Below are 18,451 nucleotides of genomic sequence, written 5' to 3'. Positions count from 1 at the left end.
ACTAGACGGAATTTCCTGTGGATTTCCCGTGGTTTTGCTGCATGTTTCGCTGCAGAAAATGTTCATAACATCTGTGCAGTGATTCACCAGCAAATCCTATGGTAAAAAAAATGCTGTGCGCACTAGGCGGATTTTGACAGCTGCATGTTTTGCTGGGGGATTCCCGCAGCAAAAACAATTGCATGTCACTTTTCTGCAGGTAGCTGCGGGACTGGCTCCAGTAATACCAGTCCTGGCCGCGGTTACATGCACTGAACTCCGGAGCTGTCACTTGAGCTCCGGAGTGCAGCATAGACTAAACTGCAAGCGCCGAGTGATTGTTTCCCCGGCGATTGCAGTTCAGTTTAGTTCAGATTGGGCTGATCTCCGGAGCTCAAGTAACAGCTGTAGAGAGGCCGGGCTGCACTCCGGAGCTGTCACCTGAGCGCCGGAGATCAGCCCGGCCTGAACTAAACGACAATCGCCAGGGAATCAATCACTCGGCGCTCGCAGTTTAGTCTGGGCTGCACTCCAGAGCTCAGGTGGGAGCTCCAGAGTTCAGTGCAGGTAACCGCAGCCAGGCCTGGTATTACTGGAGATTCCTCCAGTAGCCATTCCGACGCTGGCTGCGGCATTTCCGCACCAAATCCACATCCAAATCCGCAGCAAAACGCAACAAACCGCATGCGGATTTGGATGCAAATTTTGGTGCGGTATTTTCCCGGAAATCTTACTGAGCCTCCGGAATTTTCTTAAGAAAATTCTTTTTTCTAGTGCGCACAGGGCCTTAAAGCTTTTGCCCAATTAGCGACCTAGGGAGGCCTTGCTGGTTTGTGCGCACAGTACCGCATGCTGTGATAGCTCTGGTAGACAGGTACTTGAAAAGTGTGGTACCAATGTAAAAGTTATCCACAGAGGTAGCAGTGGGTGCACCAATTCCCACACAATTTACCCTCTCCCGGGTCAGGGGGGCATTCAGGAGGGAGAATCTGGGTGTCCTTCCCTTCGTGAACCCCAAATCTGAGGATGTACTCTCGCACTATTTATACACTTTGATTCAATATCTTGCCCTCTTTCTGGACAGGTATTTTTGGAATGCCCTTGAAGTGGCTCAGGGACTCAGACAAATGTCCTTTTGGGGAATGTAAACCTCAACAAATGTGTTGCCAAAAGTGGTTAATGACTATCCTAACTTTACTTTCAATAGTTGGTCAAACTCAGAGTCATCTTGGGGTGGACACCGTGCATTATCATTATGTCAGACAGTGGTGACAGATAGTCCTGTGGTGTCCGGCAATAGAAGGTCACAGCGTTTGTCTGTGCAAAATGCTCCCTGACTTTCTATTGTTCCTGCTGTCAGTACTCCGTGTACTAGGTATCTCTGCTGGGTTTTCATCCTTCTCTCATTAAGACCCAGCAGAGCTCCTCTTCCCTAATCATCTGTATTTCCCCTTGGGTTTAAATACGCTCATTCTCCCTGGACTTGTCCTGGTGATATTCAATTCATTCAAGCTCTGGTTGCAAACAGGTGGCTTGCACTCACCTGTGGTATTGTTGCTGAAACTTTGCTGAACTTCTACCTGAGTCATCTGTGGATAAGTAGTTCATGCATTTTCGCCCATGTGTCCTCCTTCTGTCTTCTTTACTGCTTAGTGGGGTTGATGAAGAGCTCATTCTACCCACTCCCTATTTAGGGTCCAGCTCTAGGGATACCTAGGGTCAGGTATCCGGCTTGCGGCATAGGTGTGGAACCTATCTAGGGTGGTGAGGCACCAACAGTAGGTTTGGTCAGGGGTCACCATCTCCCCCTTTCCTAGACACAGAGTGTCCCTTGCCTTTTGCTTGGTAGTTTCCCGTACCTAGCATGACAAATTATAATGCAAAAACTTGAGAATGCTCTCAGAGTGTATCATAACCATCCAGAAAATTGGAGTATTACAAAAAATATCTACATTAAAATATTTTAAAATTCTCCTTTACAGCTCCAGCTTGTGCTATGATTGGTGCTGACTAGCAGTACCAATCACCATCAAGAGAGGACGGAGCATTGCCCCCCCTCCCCCCCCGGGGCATTTGCGGAGGCCTGCATGACCCCTGATTGGTGGGGAGGTCAGGGTGTCATGGGTGGGGGGAGGGGGAGCGAGCCCGTTTTGAAAGGATTGGATGGGCAAAGGGGAGGAGCGGCACTTTCCCGCTCCCCTAGCTGAAGGAAGAGTCGCAGCCACCTTACCTGCGGCAATGGAGTCTGTGGAACGCATCCTGGAGCGGCTGAGAGCGGCGGCTGGCGACCATCCTCCAGGCTGGCTGCAGGCGTCTGTGCAGGGACTCATCGGAGGGAGTCGGGAGGCGGTGGGGGCTCCCCCCCCACGTGAGCGGCGCCTCCGGAGATCCAGACCGCCGGAGCGGTTATCCCCTGAGGTGACTCCCCGGGCCCAGCGACGCACTAGAAGCCCCCCCGGGGACCCTCCAGGCCGGGCGCCATGTGCAAAAAAGTCCAGCAGGCCCCGGTCTGGGAGGAATTCAAGAGTGCGGCCGGGTCCAGCGGTGGAGAGCAGGCCTCTGCTGGAGTTGGGGGCGGGGCCTGCTCCCACTGTGTCAACGGTGGATGTCGGAGCTGCGGCGGGGCGCTCTGGTGATGTGCCGGCCGAGCGCCCTGAGCCCTGTCTGCGGTGGAGGTCAGATGAGGGGGCGGGCCCTAGCGGAGGGGGCGGATCACGACGGCTGGGATCTGTAGTGCACCGGGCCTGGCGTGCAGGGCCCTCATCAGCAGAGGCCCCGAATGACGGGGGGGCCCCGTGGAGTGGCATGTGGGAGCTGCGTCGGCAGGATCCAGAGGACCGCAGACAGCCCCCTGTGGCAGCCGGCTGGGGGGGCGGACATCAGCCACAGGATCAGCTCCTGGAGGGATCTTCCGGCCCTGCAGCAGCAGGGGCCAACGGCGGCGAAGCGGAGGTGCGGAGCCAGGAGTCTACTGAGCAGCCGGAGGGACGTCAGGAGTCTGGTAGTCCGGCTGACGGGGCCGCTACCCTCGTGCAGCCCGGTGAGTATGGTTCTATGTCTTGTTTGTCTGCCCAGTATTGTCAGGTACAGAACGCAAGGGGGGATGTAGGTCACCCAGGGTTTAGGCAGGGGATACCCACGGGGGGTGGAGGATATGTGTCAGGAAGGGGGGAAGTGGTAGAGCTTATAGGCTGTGTGCGTACGTTGCTGGAGCGGATTGGGGGGGCACGGGAACACTCAGGGCCAGTGGGGGCTTGGATTAATCCACCTCCCTTGGGCATTAGTGAAACGCCGGTGGCGGGTATTGCTTCCCCGGTGTCAGTGTCGGTTCAGACGGAAAAGAATAAGGAGGACAGGCTTCATTTGGATGATCGGGCGCGGGGCGAGGTTTTCGTCTGTTTTGAGGGTCCCTTGGGTTCCCATCTTAAGACAGAGGTGAAGGAGAAGATATGGAAGGATGAATACGTAGAGATCTTCTCCCTGCTGCCGTTGGCAAAATTTAATTTGGACAAAGGTAAAAAGGATGAGAGCAAGAAAGAAGAGGAGAAGAAGCGGCGATGGCGCTTGATCCCTCAGACGTTCACTAATTGGTTGCAGGCTTTTGCTATTTTGGCGAGTGTGATAGGCGAGAAGGCGCCGGAGAACTGTTCACATTTGTTTTGCTATATGGACTCTATTGGTGAGGCTTACAGGGTATATGGGGGACAGACATGGCTTAGGTATGACGAACAGTTTCGTCAGCGGAAGGCCGTTCGACCTTCTATTAGATGGGACCAAAAGGACATCGGGTTGTGGTTACGGGTTATGGCGCCGTCGAGATATGGCCAGCCCTTTCAGGGCGGGGCCGGGTCTGCCGGCCAGTCCGGAACGCAGGGTGCCGGTAGTCAACAAGGTCAGGGGGGTTCGCAAAAGCCCGGCGTGTGTTGGCAATTCAATGAGGGGCAATGCAAGTTCGGGGCCACCTGCCGTTTTAAGCACCTCTGTACCCATTGTAATGGGACCTCACATGGAGCGGCAAAGTGCTTTAAGAAAGGCAAATCCAAGCCCGGCACCACTCATACCCAAGGGTCTGACGCCGGTGAGCTTAGCCGCGATGCTTCCGTACCTAAATAGGTACCCTGATAGGGAGAAAGCTGAAGTTTTGCGGTTGGGATTTGGGGAGGGTTTCAGAATTCCGGCTCCCACTTTTAATGTGCCGGCGGCGACGAAGAACCTTTTGTCAGCTTACCAGCATTCGGGGGTTGTGGCCGAAAAATTAGGCAAGGAAGTGGCTTTGGGGAGGATGGCGGGGCCGTTCCAGGCCCCTCCTTTTCCTGATCTAGTGGTCTCGCCGTTGGGGGTGGTGCCAAAAAAGGAGCCGGGAAAATTCCGGCTGATTCACCATCTGTCTTACCCAAGAGGTAGGTCGGTAAATGACGGGATACCGGCTGAACTGTGTTCGGTGGTTTATACGTCATTTGATGAGGCCACAAGCTGGGTAAAAAAATGTGGAAAGGGAGCACTTATGGCTAAGACAGATATTGAATCAGCTTTTCGGCTTTTGCCAGTGCATGCAGATTGTGTCCGGTTGTTGGGTGGCTTTTGGGAGGGGGCGTATTTTGTAGATCGCTGTTTGCCCATGGGGTGCTCAATCTCACGCGCATTTTTCGAAACGTTTAGTTGCTTTTTGGAGTGGGTTGTTCGGGACGTTTCAGGCTTGTCAGCATTGGTACATTACCTGGATGATTTTTTGTGTGTAGGTCCTGCCGATTCGGCTCAGTGTGCCGGGATTTTGGCAACTATGGAGTGGGTTGCGGACCGATTTGGGGTCCCCCTGGCGCCTGAAAAAACGGTGGGACCAACTACTAGTTTAAGTTTTCTGGGCATTGTAATCGATTCAGTGGCCTGGGAAGTCCGGCTTCCTGAGGACAAGGTTGCGGCCATGAGGGACGAGGTGGCAAGGGCACGGCGGGTGAAGAAACTGCAATTAAGGGAAGTGCAGTCCCTACTGGGAAAACTTAACTTTGCTTGTAGGGTGATGCCAATGGGCCGGATTTTTTCGCGACAACTGGCCAGGGCAACGGCGGGGGTGCTTGCTCCGCACCATTACGTTCGGTTATCAGCAGACCACAAAGCGGACTTAGCAGTGTGGGGACAGTTTTTGGAACACTACAACGGTCGTTCCCTGATAATGGAGGATGCAGTGGACAATTTTGACTTGGAGTTGTTTACGGATGCGGCGGGCAGTTCAGGTTTCGGAGCTTTCTTCCAGGGTCAGTGGTGTGTGGGTCGGTGGCCGGCCAACTGGACGGCTGAAGGCCTGACAAAGAATGTGGCGCTGTTGGAAATTTTTCCAATAATGGTGGCACTTCATCTTTGGAGAGGCCAGTTGGCAAACAGAAGATTCGTTTTAACTGTGACAACATGGGGGTGGTGCTGGCGATTAATCAGTTTTCGGCGTCCTCTCCTCCGGTCGTTCGGGTGTTGCGGGAATTGGTATTGGTTTGTCTGCAAATTAACGCATGTATTACGGCGACTCATGTGCCAGGTGTTCAGAACCTAATAGCTGATTCCCTCTCTCGTTTTCAGTGGGATCGGTTCCGGGTTTGCGCACCAGAGGCAGAGTCCAGCGGGTTGGAGTGCCCAGCACACCTTTGGAACGTGGTCTTCGGGCAGCGGGACCGCTAATTCGGGTGTCCTTGTCGGGTAACACGTGGACAGCATATCAGGCAGCATGGGGGCTGTGGGAGTAATGGTTACAGGGTGGGGATTTTTCTGAAGAGGATCAGTTGGGTATATTGTTGGAAAAGTTGGGGGAAGCGGCAGTAGCAGGGTGGTCGGTTGCGAAGGCAAATCGTTTCATGGCAGGGTTAGCATTTGGTTTTCGGTTACGAGGGTTACGAGATTTAACTAAGTGTTTTTTGGTTGTCCAGGCGTTGAAGGGTTTTCGAAGAGGACGAAAGCTATTGGATGGTAGACGACCAGTGTCATTCGGATTATTGGAACGGCTGGGTGGGGTGTTGGGGGAGGTCTGTACATCTCCGTTTGAGGAACATTTGTTTAGGTTAGCGTTTTCCTTGGCGTTTTTTGGAGCCCTGCGGGTTGGGGAATTGGTATCTCCCAGTAAGGTGTCCCCCGGGGGTTTGAGTCGTGGTGACATTATGGCGGTGGACAGGGGAATTGAATTTTGGATAAGTAAATCTAAAACTGATCAACGGGGGGCAGGGAAGCGAGTGTGTTTGGGAGCGGTTAGGGGATCGGATATGTGCCCGTTGAGGTGTTTCAAGAATTTTGACCAGATTCGTAAAAAGGTGGACGGCCCGCTGTTATGTCATGACGACGGGTCTTTCTTATCACGATATCAGTTTGTGAGTGTTTTCAGGGCGTGTTTGAAGGCGTTGGGGTTAGACCCTAAGTCTTTCGGATCGCATTCTTTTCGCATAGGGGCGGCAACAGAAGCATCCATGTGCGGTTTGTCTGAAGACGCGGTTAAACAGATTGGTAGGTGGAAGTCGGGGCGTTTTAAGTTGTACGTCCGCCCCCAGGCGGTGGTCAGAAGCTGAGTGGGGACTCTTTCGGTGAATGGGGGGGGGGGGGGCGGCCGGGGTGTGGGTGTTTCGTTTGAGGGTATCAGGCACTAAAATGGTTGTTTGTTTGTGCTTTTGTATTGCAGAAACACCCCTTCCCTCCCCCCCGCTGGTCTGGATCTTGGGCCATTCTTACGTGTATTGGGGAGCCCGGCGAGCGGATGCGAGAAGGAACGGGAGACAGTTAGGCTTCGCCAGGGACGTGGCTCTCGTACGATGGCTCGGGGTTCGGGGGTTAGGGTGGAGCAGGGTGTTACAAGAGGTGCATAAATATGCCCGATTAGACAGGCCTCCTGAAGTGTTGGTCTTACACGTTGGGGGGAACGATCTAGGGGAAAGGCCTTTCAGAATCCTAATAAAAGACATCAAGCACGACTTGTTGCGGCTATGGGTGTCTTTTCCAGGGATTACGGTAGTTTGGTCAGAGATGGTGGCGAGAAGGAGTTGGCGGAAGGCGCGGTCTGTTGAGAGGCTGAACAAGGCGCGGGCGAAGGTTAATAGGGCGATTTCAAAGTTTGTTAGTCGGAATGGGGGTGTTTGTATCCGGCATGTGGAGTTGGAAAGGACGGAAGAGGAATTTTGGTTGGCGGATGGGGTACACTTAAATGCGGTAGGGATCGATTTGTGGACCCTCGGCTTGCAGGGAGGTATTGAAAGGGCCCTGAGGTTGAGGGGGGTCTCAGGCACTTGAAGGTTATCAAGGTGCCTTCGTTGTGGCGTGTTATTGGTGGGTCCTTGAAGTTGGTTTAAAATTGTTCGGGGAATCCATACGGGTGTGGATCCCCTCATTGGCATAATTGCTGGTCACCTGGTGATTTGGAGGGGAATCCCGACGGGGATATCGGGGCCCCTGTGGGTGTGTTGGGGTTAACGAAGGATTAACCCTTACAGTTTGGTGCGCCTGAGCCAGTGTGGGTAACGGCTGGGAGCAAGTTGGTTTTATGGTTCGGTTTATGGGGATCACCAGGGTTGTAGCTTCAAGGACCTTACCATATTGCAATTTTATTGGTTATGTATTTATGTTAATAAAATGGCTGCTATGGCCAGAATTATCCAAAAGATATTCGGTGTCTGCGTAGTCATTTTAGATAAGAATGGGAATGGTGGAAGGAGACGGGAGGAAGACCGGAGTCAGCAATTCCAGGGTCATGATGAAGTGCCATGCAGCCCCAAGATAGGGCTTTTAAATGTGTAAATGCTGCAATCCCAGGCACCAGGGAATGGGGACAACTCCTTAGTGAGGAGTGAAGATTGCTTCATTTCGAGGACAGCATCCACTGTGTCTTGATACGATGATCATGTTCCCAAATGACATACCATTACATCCATTAACGGGAAGTCATTGCAAAAATATGAACTAGTACGTCATATGCTGGGAAGGGGTGACGTAACGTATAATGTAAACTCTTCTTATTCCTCAACTTATTTATCATGTATGAAAGAAATACAAATGTGTAAAAGTTACCATAAATACGAAGAGTTGTAGAGATGTCCATATCCTGCTTTCTCCACAGAGTTAAAACCTCACGAGTGACATTATTATAGACCTGATATTTCAGCCTACTAGTTTTGCATCAGTCATCTACATATTAGAGCCAGTTTTCTTCATAAAAAAATATTCCTGTCCATATATAAACACTAGAAGGTGGCCCGATTCTAACACATCGGGTATTCTAGAATTTACGTATTGTGTAATTAATGTATGATTTTTGTTATATACAGTGCCTACAAGTAGTATTCAACCCCCTGCAGATTTAGCAGGTTTGATAAGATGCAAATAAGTTAGAGCCTGCAAACTTCAAACAAGAGCAGGATTTATTAACAGATGCATAAATCTTACAAACCAACAAGTTATGTTGCTCAGTTAAATTTTAATAAATTTTCAACATAAAAAAGTGTGGGTCAATTATTATTCAACCCCTAGGTTTAATATTTTGTGGAATAACCCTTGTTTGCAATTACAGCTAATAATCGTCTTTTATAAAGACCTGATCAGGCTGGCACAGGTCTCTGGAGTTATCTTGGCCCACTCCTCCATGCAGATCTTCTCCAAGTTATCTAGGTTCTTTGGGTGTCTCATGTGGACTTTAATCTTGAGCTCCTTCCACAAGTTTTCAATTGGGTTAAGGTCAGGAGACTGACTAGGCCACTGCAACACCTTGATTTTTTCCCTCTTGAACCACGCCTTGGTTTTCTTGGCTGTGTGCTTTGGGTCATTGTCTTGTTGGAAGATGAAATGACGACCCATCTTAAGATCCTTGATGGAGGAGCGGAGGTTCTTAGCCAAAATCTCCAGGTAGGCCGTGCTATCCATTTTCCCATGGATGCGGACCAGATGGCCAGGCCCCTTGGCTGAGAAACAGCCCCACAGCATGATGCTGCCACCACCATTCTTGACTGTAGGGATGGTATTCTTGGGGTCGTATGCAGTGCCATCCAGTCTCCAAACGTCACGTGTGTGGTTGGCACCAAAGATCTCGATCTAGGTCTCATCAGACCAGAGAACCTTGAACCAGTCTGTCTCAGAGTCCTCCAAGTGATCATGAGCAAACTGTAGACGAGCCTTGACATGACGCTTTGAAAGTAAAGGTACCTTACGGGCTCATCTGGAACGGAGACCATTGCGGTGGAGTACGTTACTTATGGTATTGACTGAAACCAATGTCCCCACTGCCATGAGATCTTCCCGGAGCTCCTTCCTTGTTGTCCTTGGGTTAGCCTTGACTCTTCGGACAAGCCTGGCCTCGGCACGGGTGGAAACTTTCAAAGGCTGTCCAGGCCGTGGAAGGCTAACAGTAGTTCCATAAGCCTTCCACTTCCGGATGATGCTCCCAACAGTGGAGACAGGTAGGCCCAACTCCTTGGAAAGGGTTTTGTACCCCTCGCCAGCCTTGTGACCCTCCACGATCTTGTCTCTGATGGCCTTGGAATGCTCCTTTGTCTTTCCCATGTTGACCAAGTATGAGTGCTGTTCACAAGTTTGGGGAGGGTCTTAATTAGTCAGAAAAGGCTGGAAAAAGAGATAATTAATCCAAACATGTGAAGCTCATTGTTCTTTGTGCCTGAAATACTTCTTAATACTTTAGGGGAACCAAACAGAATTCTTGTGGTTTGAGGGGTTGAATAATAAATGACCCTCTGAATAAACTTTTCACAATTTAAAAAAAAAAATAAAAAAAAGAAATAACATTCTTTTTTGCTGCAGTGCATTTCACACTTCCAGGCTGATCTACAGTCCAAATGTCACAATGCCAAGTTAATTCCGAATGTGTAAACCTGCTTAATCTGCAGGGGGTTGAATACTACTTGTAGGCACTGTATATATATAGATGTTGTGTGTAGTTGCCAGTGTTTGTGTAGGGCGCTGTACATGTTCTGGGTGTTGTCTGGGTGTGCAGGTGGTGTGTGTGTGTGTGTGTGTGAGAGCGGTGTTGTATGTGTGTTGCGTTGTGTGTGTTGCGTTGTTTGTGGAGCGCTGTGTGTCTGCAGCATTCTGTGTGTGTGGTGCTGTGTGTGTTGCGCGGTTTGTGTGGGTGTGGCTGTGAGGTGCGTGTGTGTGTTTTGGGGGGGAGGTATGTTTTGTGCAATGTGTGTGTTGTGCGGTATGTGCATATATTTGTGTGTGCCGCGGTGTTTGTGTGTTGGGTGTTGTGTGTGTGCAGCGTTGTCTGTGTGTGTGTGGGTGTCTGTGTAGGGCAGAGTTTGTGGTTCCCAGTGTGTGTGTGTGGTGTGTTGTGCGGTGCGTGTGTGGCGGTGTGTGTGTGTTTTGGGGGGAGGTGTGCACCCCCGATCGTGGTCCACCCCCCATGCTGCACCCCCCATCGTGCTCCATCCCCCATGCTGCGCACCCCCCATCGTGCTCCATCCCCCATGCTGCGCACCCCCCATCGTGCTCCATCCCCCATGCTGCGCACCCCCCATATTGCTCCATCCCCTATGCTGCGCACCCCCCATATTGCTCCATCCCCCATGCTGCGCACCCCCCATCGTGTTTCATCCCCCCATTCTGGGCACCCCCCATCGTGCTCCATCCCCCATGCTGCACTCCCCATCGTGCTCCATCCCCCATGCTGCGCCATCCCCCATGCTGCGCACCCCCTATCGTGCTCCATCCCCATGCTGCACCCCCCATCGTGCTCCATCCCCCATGCTGTACACCCCCCATCGTGTTTCATCCCCCCATTCTGAATGGGCATCGTGTGAGGTGGCGTGGCCGAATGGGCATCGCGTGAGGGGGGTGTGGCCTAGCGGGCATCGCGTGTGGGGGGCGTGGCCTAGTGGGTATCACGTGGGGGCGTGGCCTAGCGGGCATTGCGTGCGGGTGGGGTGGCCTAGCGGGGCATCGCTTGCAGGGGCGTGGCCTAGCGAAAATCGCGTGCGGGGGGACGTGGCCTAGCGGGCATCGCATGCGGGGGGCGTGGCCTAGCGGGCATCGCATGCGGGGGGCGTGGCCTAGCGGGCATCGCATGCGGGGGGCGTGGCCTAGCGGGCATCGCGTGTGGGGGCGTGGCCTAGCGGGCATTGCGTGCGGGGCGTGGCCTAGCGGGCATTGCGTGGGGGCGTGGCCTAGCGGGCATCGCGTGGGGGGGGGGGCGGGCCTGGCCAAACGGTTAATCCATGCTGGGGGCGGGGCCATGCCAAGCGGCCAATTCGTGGGGGGGGTGGGGCCAGGCCGAGCCCAGCGGCCAATCCGACGGTTGCCACTGTAAGGACACAATTTTGGAGCAAGACAGACAGAATAAGGCAATTATATATATAGATGTACACACACACACACACACACACAATATACGGTATATTCAGCACTTGAATTAAAAATATGTCAGATGAGATAGATGGATAATAAAGACACTACGACACCAGTAAAACATGAATGTCTTGCCCCAATGCTTTCTCATCATGTCAAAAGAGGTAAAGTACTCTATAAAGGCCCAATAAAAATAATCACAAATAACACATTCACATTGTCAGAGACAGGTTTATTCAAAGGTTTTACTGCAGAACTCAAGCAGATTCCTGCGTATACACCATGGATTACCGGAATGGATATGCAATATACCAATTAGTTATCACTAATATTAAATACATTTACCCCTTCACCCCTGAGCATGATTTCACCTTCCTGACCTCGACAAATTTTTCAAATTTTCACCAGTGTAATTTTACGAGGTAATAACTCTAGTGCAGTCACTGTGTACATACATTACATTACTTACCCTGTACTGATCCTGAGTTACATCCTGTATTATACTCCAGAGCTGCACTCACTATTCTGCTGGTGCAGTCACTGTGTACATACATTACATTACTTACCCTGTACTGATCCTGAGTTACATCCTGTATTATACTCCAGAGATGCACTCACTATTCTGCTGGTGCAGTCACTCTGTACATACATTACATTACTTATCCTGTACTGATCCCGAGTTACCTCCTGCATTATACTCCAGAGCTGCACTCACTATTCTGCTGGTGCAGTCACTGTGTACATACATTACATTACTTATCCTGTACTGATCCTGAGTTACCTCCTGTATTATACTCCAGAGCTGCACTCACTATTCTGCTGGTGCAGTCACTGTGTACATACATTATATTACTTATCCTGTACTGATCCTCAGTTACATCCTGTATTATACTCCAGAGCTGCACTCACTATTCTGCTGGTGCAGTCACTGTGTACATACATTATATTACTTATCCTGTACTGATCCTCAGTTACATCCTGTATTATACTCCAGAGCTGCACTCACTATTCTGCTGGTGCAGTCACTGTGTACATACATTACATTACTTATCCTGTACTGATCCTGAGTTACATCCTGTATTATACTCCAGAGCTGCACTCACTATTCTGCTGGTGGAGTCACTGTGTACATACATTACATTACTTATCCTGTACTGATCCTGAGTTACATCCTGTATTATACTCCAGAGCTGCACTCACTATTCTGCTGGTGGAGTCACTGTGTACATACATTACATTACTTATCCTGTACTGATCCTGAGTTACATCCTGTATTAGGTATCATTCAGATGTCAATATCCCATGCACATTTTATCAGTATTTTCCCAGTTTGTATACAGTATGTACCCATTATAATTTATTGAGGTGTTCACAAGATCATATTTTTGCGGAATGTATCTACTTAATTTTTTGTTGCTTAAACATATCAATTTTTTATTAAACCAAAGATTGGTTTGATTATTATCACTCAGAAAAGTCTATAGGGTGTGTGAAGATTAGACACCATTTGTGTGCTCTACATTTTTAATATTGTAATGGAGAGAAGAATGAGGTCTTCTACTTCAGAGCTGCACTCAGTATACTGCAATTACAAAAAGACAATATTTCTTAATGTTCTCAAACTAGCGGATCAGTACAAAACATTTCTATGAATATTTGTTCTGTGATTACCTGCCTGCGTAAAAAAAATGTTTTTAATTAATGTTCCCCACAATAATCATTTGGGGAGTGTTTTTTCCTTGTATATACTCGTATTTAAGAGCGGAAAAACAGTGCAGCATATTAAAATTTCTAGCAAAGTATATAGGATTTATATAAATCCCATACCTACTGCATTGGGCTTTTTTTTTTTCTATTACAGAAAATATGCTTTATTCTTTGTGGATAGCCACCATAAACTTGAAGAAGAGGAGGAAACTACACAAATAAAAAAAACTGAATATGCATTTTTACTGCGACACAAAACTTAAAAACAAACAAACCACGTAATCCGCACAAGACTACCAATAAACGTTGCCAGTAAAGTCCATGAGAATTCTGAAGTTCTGTGCACTGTTTATTTTTTCCTTGCAGATTTGGTGCAGAGAATAATCTGCAGCATGTCAATGCTTGGTGCGTTTTTGCCTCATTTTTTTTTTAGCCCTTCCACCCATTGACTTCATTAGCACATGCATCTTTTTGGTGCATTTTTATGCCAAAAAGTGCAAAAAAACATTCTGCACCAAATACTCAAGGTGCACACAATAGCCTAAGATAGCCAATTTATGCAGAAAATCTGCAGCATCACGAAACGCATCGATCTAGGGAACTTGGTCCAAGATTGCTGTGGGTTTCTAGTTACAAAACAGCTGAATTGTGAATGCAGCTCTGGGCAATAATGTACAGTGGGTCAGTTTTAAACTATTAAAGCAATCTATTTACAATATAAAAAAAACAAAAGTTATTTGCTCTCTCTGATTTATATTTCAATCATTTATTCCCACCACATAAAGGATATAAAAGCTGAACATTTCAAGAGCCAATTTAGCATCCAGGTTACATCTAATGTAGTTTCTTTCTATATTAGAACTTGCTTTAAATTACTGTACCTGAAGAAACAAAGTAAGCTTAATTTAAGACCCTCGCCCAAGCATTATCCCACACAGCGATCACTGGGTAGAGCGCCTCTGTGAAGGTGGCATTGTAAGTATATAAATGTCTCATCGTGTTAGCCAGCTCATAAAAAGACAGAAGCCCACCCGTGTAATCTAGATATATCCTCACTTTGTAGCAAGTAGCTTGGCCCTCGACAGTGATTTCTTTCTTGTCATGCCTAACGGAGTACTGATTCTTAAACCTGCGAAGACCCCAGGACTTCGTATTGGCTCCAACATGGGAATTTTCTCCTCTTCGTTGAATACTCGGATAGGCCATCCCGACTCTCCAGCTACCCTCCTTACTGACTTCTACATCCCAGTAAAGTCTTCCCTTAGAAAAACCCTCCATGCTTAAAACTCTAAGATCCTCAAATCTTTGAGGGGTTTCAGGACGACCCAGATTTACGTTTGACGATGAACTGGTTTTCAGGTCCCCTGAGATGTGCACATCATTAGAAGCAGTGTGCACATCCAATAATATGCCAGCCGCCTCCTGCACATAGTATCCTTTCTGTAGGTCAGACATTATATTCATTATACCAGATATTAGGGTCTTGTTGATCAGATCTTCAGCCAGATCAGCAGCTTCAGTCTCTTTGAGATTTATCTCACCATCTTCCACTATTTCAGTAAAGTAATTTCTATCTGCTTGTAAGTAAAGGAGAGGATCGGTCATCTGACATAGTTTCTCCATAGTGGTCAGTTTCCAGGACAGAGTGTCCCTCTTTTTTTCCAGCTGCTGGATCAGGTCAGACACAGACATTGACACTTGCTCTTGTTGCTTCGATACCTCTTTCAGAACATGGATCTCCAAGTTATCCTGCTTCTTCTTGAGGTCTTGAAGCTGGACACCCACTCTCTCCACAATACCGGTTGCCTTTTCTGGGATGTCCCTTAGATGGTCCTGAAGACGATTCACACGCGTTTCAATCTTTTCCCTTTCTTTTAGGATATGGCCTTGAAAAGTCTTCAGCTTTTCTTGTTTTTTTATTACGGCTTCATGTAGGAATTCAACTTTGTGTCCTCTGTGCTTCTCCCCAAGGCAGCAGAAAGCACACAAACACTCAGCATCCTCAGTGCAGTAATACATGAGGGGCTTCTTATGGTGAGAACATCTTCTATTCCTGAAGGACTTTGTTGGTTGGATTAAGACATGTTCTGGGGACTTGCTGTGTACTGCCAAGTGAAGGTCACACAGAGAAGCTTCGCACATCAAACACGTTTTAGATGCTACCACAGGTGTGTGAATACAGTACGTGCAAAATACTTCAGTCCCTTCTTGCTCCTCCTGAGAAAGGAAATGCTCCGCTATGTTACAGAGGGTGGTGTTCCTCTGCAGGACAGGACGTTCCAGGAACTCTGCTCTGCATTCAGGGCAGGTATAGGCTTCAGATCCCTTCTGTGTATCCAGCACACTTTCTATGCACTCCCGGCAGAAGTTGTGTCCACATTTCAGTGTTACGGGATCGGAGTAGAGGGTCAGGCAGATGGAACAGGTTAGCTCGTCCTTCAGATCAGCAGAGGCCATTGTTGTATAGTGAATGAAGGCAAAACTAGAAAACACCTTGAGGAAGTCTGTTTGTCATGATTTCCACTCCCTGTTAACTCCTTGTATTCATTCCAACTCTCTCATTGGAACCTCAATGTTAGCTGAATGTCAGAGGAAACAATGGTTATTGTTTACATGTAACTTGCTTGCTTATGTATTATATATATGTACTGCTGTGAAGCCCCACAGGTGTTGTGTAGCATTACCTTCAGGGACTCCACGTGGGATGGTCTGGTCACAGGTAAGTTATCTTCTTTGGATTTTCGTGAAGCCACTCTCGGTATTGCAGTCAGGGGACCGCCGCTGCAGGTTCAGGAACGCCTGGGGCTGGTGTGTGCAGCTGGGTGTTGTGGCCTCCCGAGAGTGAGGCAGGCCCCAGGGTCCGGTTGGAGTGTGTGGAACCACAAGTAGCAGAATGAGTCAGGCACAGTCCAGACAGTCTTTCAGGGTTTTTACTCACAATTGATGGCAGTGTGAGTACCCGGGCATAGCTGGGATGAACCAGAGGAAACCAGGCACTCCGTCTAGCTGACTTTTGAGGGTGACTACCGACTCGCCCTCCTAGCCCTGTCGTTTTTGGGGTGACCCCCAACTTGTAGTCCTGCTGGGGTCGCCCAGGGAAGTTGCTGATGCCTATTCTCCCCTTGTTTCGGCCCGTTTGCTTGTAGCCTGGACCAGGTCACTCCGGCTACTTGCCTCCTGTGAGCTATGGGCCCTCTCTTTTTTGCTACGTGGCTGCGGACTCTGGTGTTATGGTGAGGGTCTGAAATGCCCCCTCCGGCAGGTTTGGCAGGGAAAACTGAATGAATCTCTGCACTGGGACCTGTAACCCTTACGGGCCTGGTACCTCCCTGGCAGTCCCCGTACTCCGCAACCCCTTTGCTCTTTCTAGCCTTGAGTGCATTTCAGGTGGCACTACCAGGTGACCGATCTCCCCCGTCGGTAGCCACTGCACGTGCGTTGTCTGACTAGTGGGTCCTGCACATCTGCTCTCCCTGAGCTCCACTCCAGACTCCTCTCTACTCCCTCCCCACTGTGCCTGCCTACGCAACTTAGCAACCAGACTCTCTACCACACCCCTTGAGTGGACATGGAGGCCACGCCCCCTCCTGAATTCCCCAGGGGTCCTGATCAAAGGTAGATGTGGGAGACCTGATTACTATGCGCCTGTGTAATCACACCTCGGGCAGCCTTCTGGATTACTTGTGTTGTACTGCCCCCAGCATGGGTGCAGTACTCAGTGGCCATGTCAGGGGCGCCACACTGCCACCACGCCAGCGGCCGAGCCACTGGGATCCGGAGCTGCGGTGGCTCAAGGGGTCTCCGGGTCCGGGGGGTCCGCGCGGACACTCGAATTAAAAGAGGGAAGTATATGTGCAAAGGGGTTAGAAAGTTTGTGACGTCACCCACGGTGTGTGGTGTGGTGAGGGACCACCGCTGCCGTTGGGGAGCCCGGTGATGGTGCGGCAGCCTGATGTTTAACCTTTCTGTGGGTAGGTGGTTTGTGTCCCGGGGCCCGTCGGGTGGTTGGTGCCTGGGTGCCGTTGGGGACCGGGACAGGGGTTTTCAGTGTACTCACTCAGTCCAGGAAATAACAACACCGACAGCTTGTAAACCAGAATTCTGAGCACTACTGCAACTGGTAGGGAGCACGCGTCGGTCCGTGCCCTTGGTGTTGCTGTTAGCCTGTGGCCCTGTCCTTGGCACCTTTGTCTCTGTTGGACCCTCTGGTATAAAACTCTTCGGGTCCCGCCCACCCGTATGGCTAACGGAGTGAGCTTGCTCTCAGGGTTCACACGTAGGATTTCTTTGGACTGTATTGGGTAAAGTCCTATCCCATCGGTGCACTAGTACCCAGATTTTGGAGCGGGTTGCAGATGAATCTTGAAGTCTTCACTCGTCAGGTAAATTACCGGAACACGTGAAGCTACTTTCCGGCCTAGGGTCCACGTACCCAGTCGTGCCCTGGCCCCTGCCCTGTGATAGCTCAAGGCCGCCGGCTGCCCTCCTCAGCTGTCCGTGCCCCTCGACACTATCCCCTGCGACCGGGATTCCAGCTCCTACTAGGCCCAGACAAACGTCTGCCACCTAATACTCAGGAGCCCTGCTCCGTGACCTCTCCTCACGAGGGTCACCACTTCACTCCTCTCTCCTACTCAACTCCAGCTCAACTCAACTGTCACTTACTTCCCTCACCAACCCCCCATGTGGGCGGCCCTATTCCCTTCAGGCCCCCCAATGGTGTGTCTGGTGGGAAAAGTGCAAAGTGTTCCTAGGAGTTTGATTGGCTAAGGTGTTAGCAACACCAAAGGACCAGGATCCGTAACCAAGGAGGGTGGATACTGTGCAGAAGGGCAGATTGCACAATACCCTGTGACGACCTGATAGGCCAGGGCGTCACACACAAATATATATATATTTATTACACACACATACACATATATACACATACATTATATACATACATACACACATACTATATTATATACACACACACACACACACAAATAAGAGGGGCTGTTGATAAGTCTTTGGCTTTGTTTCTATGATAACGAATGTTACATCACATGAAAGCCTTATGTGTCTAATATAGGTTTTCGAAATTTTGGGTTTGTTGCTTATGGCAAAAGTGTTGTACACACGTGGGAAATGGCGGAGTCTAATGAGATATTCACAGCAACTGAGAGACGTGGGAAATGGCGGAGTCTAATGAGATATTCACAGCAACTGAGAGCAGAGGAATGATAAAATTCTTGTTTCTGCAAGGAAAGTCCGCAAGGGATATTCATGGTGATATGTCGCAGACAATGGGGGAAGGGGGGGGGGGGGGAATCAATGCCCTTCATATTCCACAGTTAAGAGCTGGGTTGCCAAACTTAAAACTGGCCACTTCAGCTCCAATAATGAGGAACGTCCTGGCCGACCCAGAGTGGTTGTTCCAGAGATCGTCGATGCTGTGGACAACCTCATTCTG

The 18,451-nt window shown here is 49.7% G+C and overlaps 1 protein-coding gene across 1 annotated transcript; it reads right to left on the bottom strand.

Moving 5' to 3' along the window:
• Positions 1-12,349: 12,349 nt before the first annotated feature.
• LOC142310397 (E3 ubiquitin/ISG15 ligase TRIM25-like) lies at positions 12,350-15,468 on the bottom strand. Its single transcript, XM_075347920.1, has one exon. It carries the CDS (start codon positions 15,454-15,456, stop codon positions 13,900-13,902), a length of 1,557 nt encoding a protein of 518 aa, XP_075204035.1. The 5' UTR covers positions 15,457-15,468; the 3' UTR covers positions 12,350-13,899.
• Between the last annotated feature and the right edge of the window lie 2,983 nt (positions 15,469-18,451).

Source organism: Anomaloglossus baeobatrachus, chromosome 5, assembly GCF_048569485.1.
Source record: "Anomaloglossus baeobatrachus isolate aAnoBae1 chromosome 5, aAnoBae1.hap1, whole genome shotgun sequence".
Lineage (NCBI taxonomy): Eukaryota > Metazoa > Chordata > Amphibia > Anura > Aromobatidae > Anomaloglossus > Anomaloglossus baeobatrachus.
This window is presented reverse-complemented; position numbering and strand designations above follow the sequence as displayed.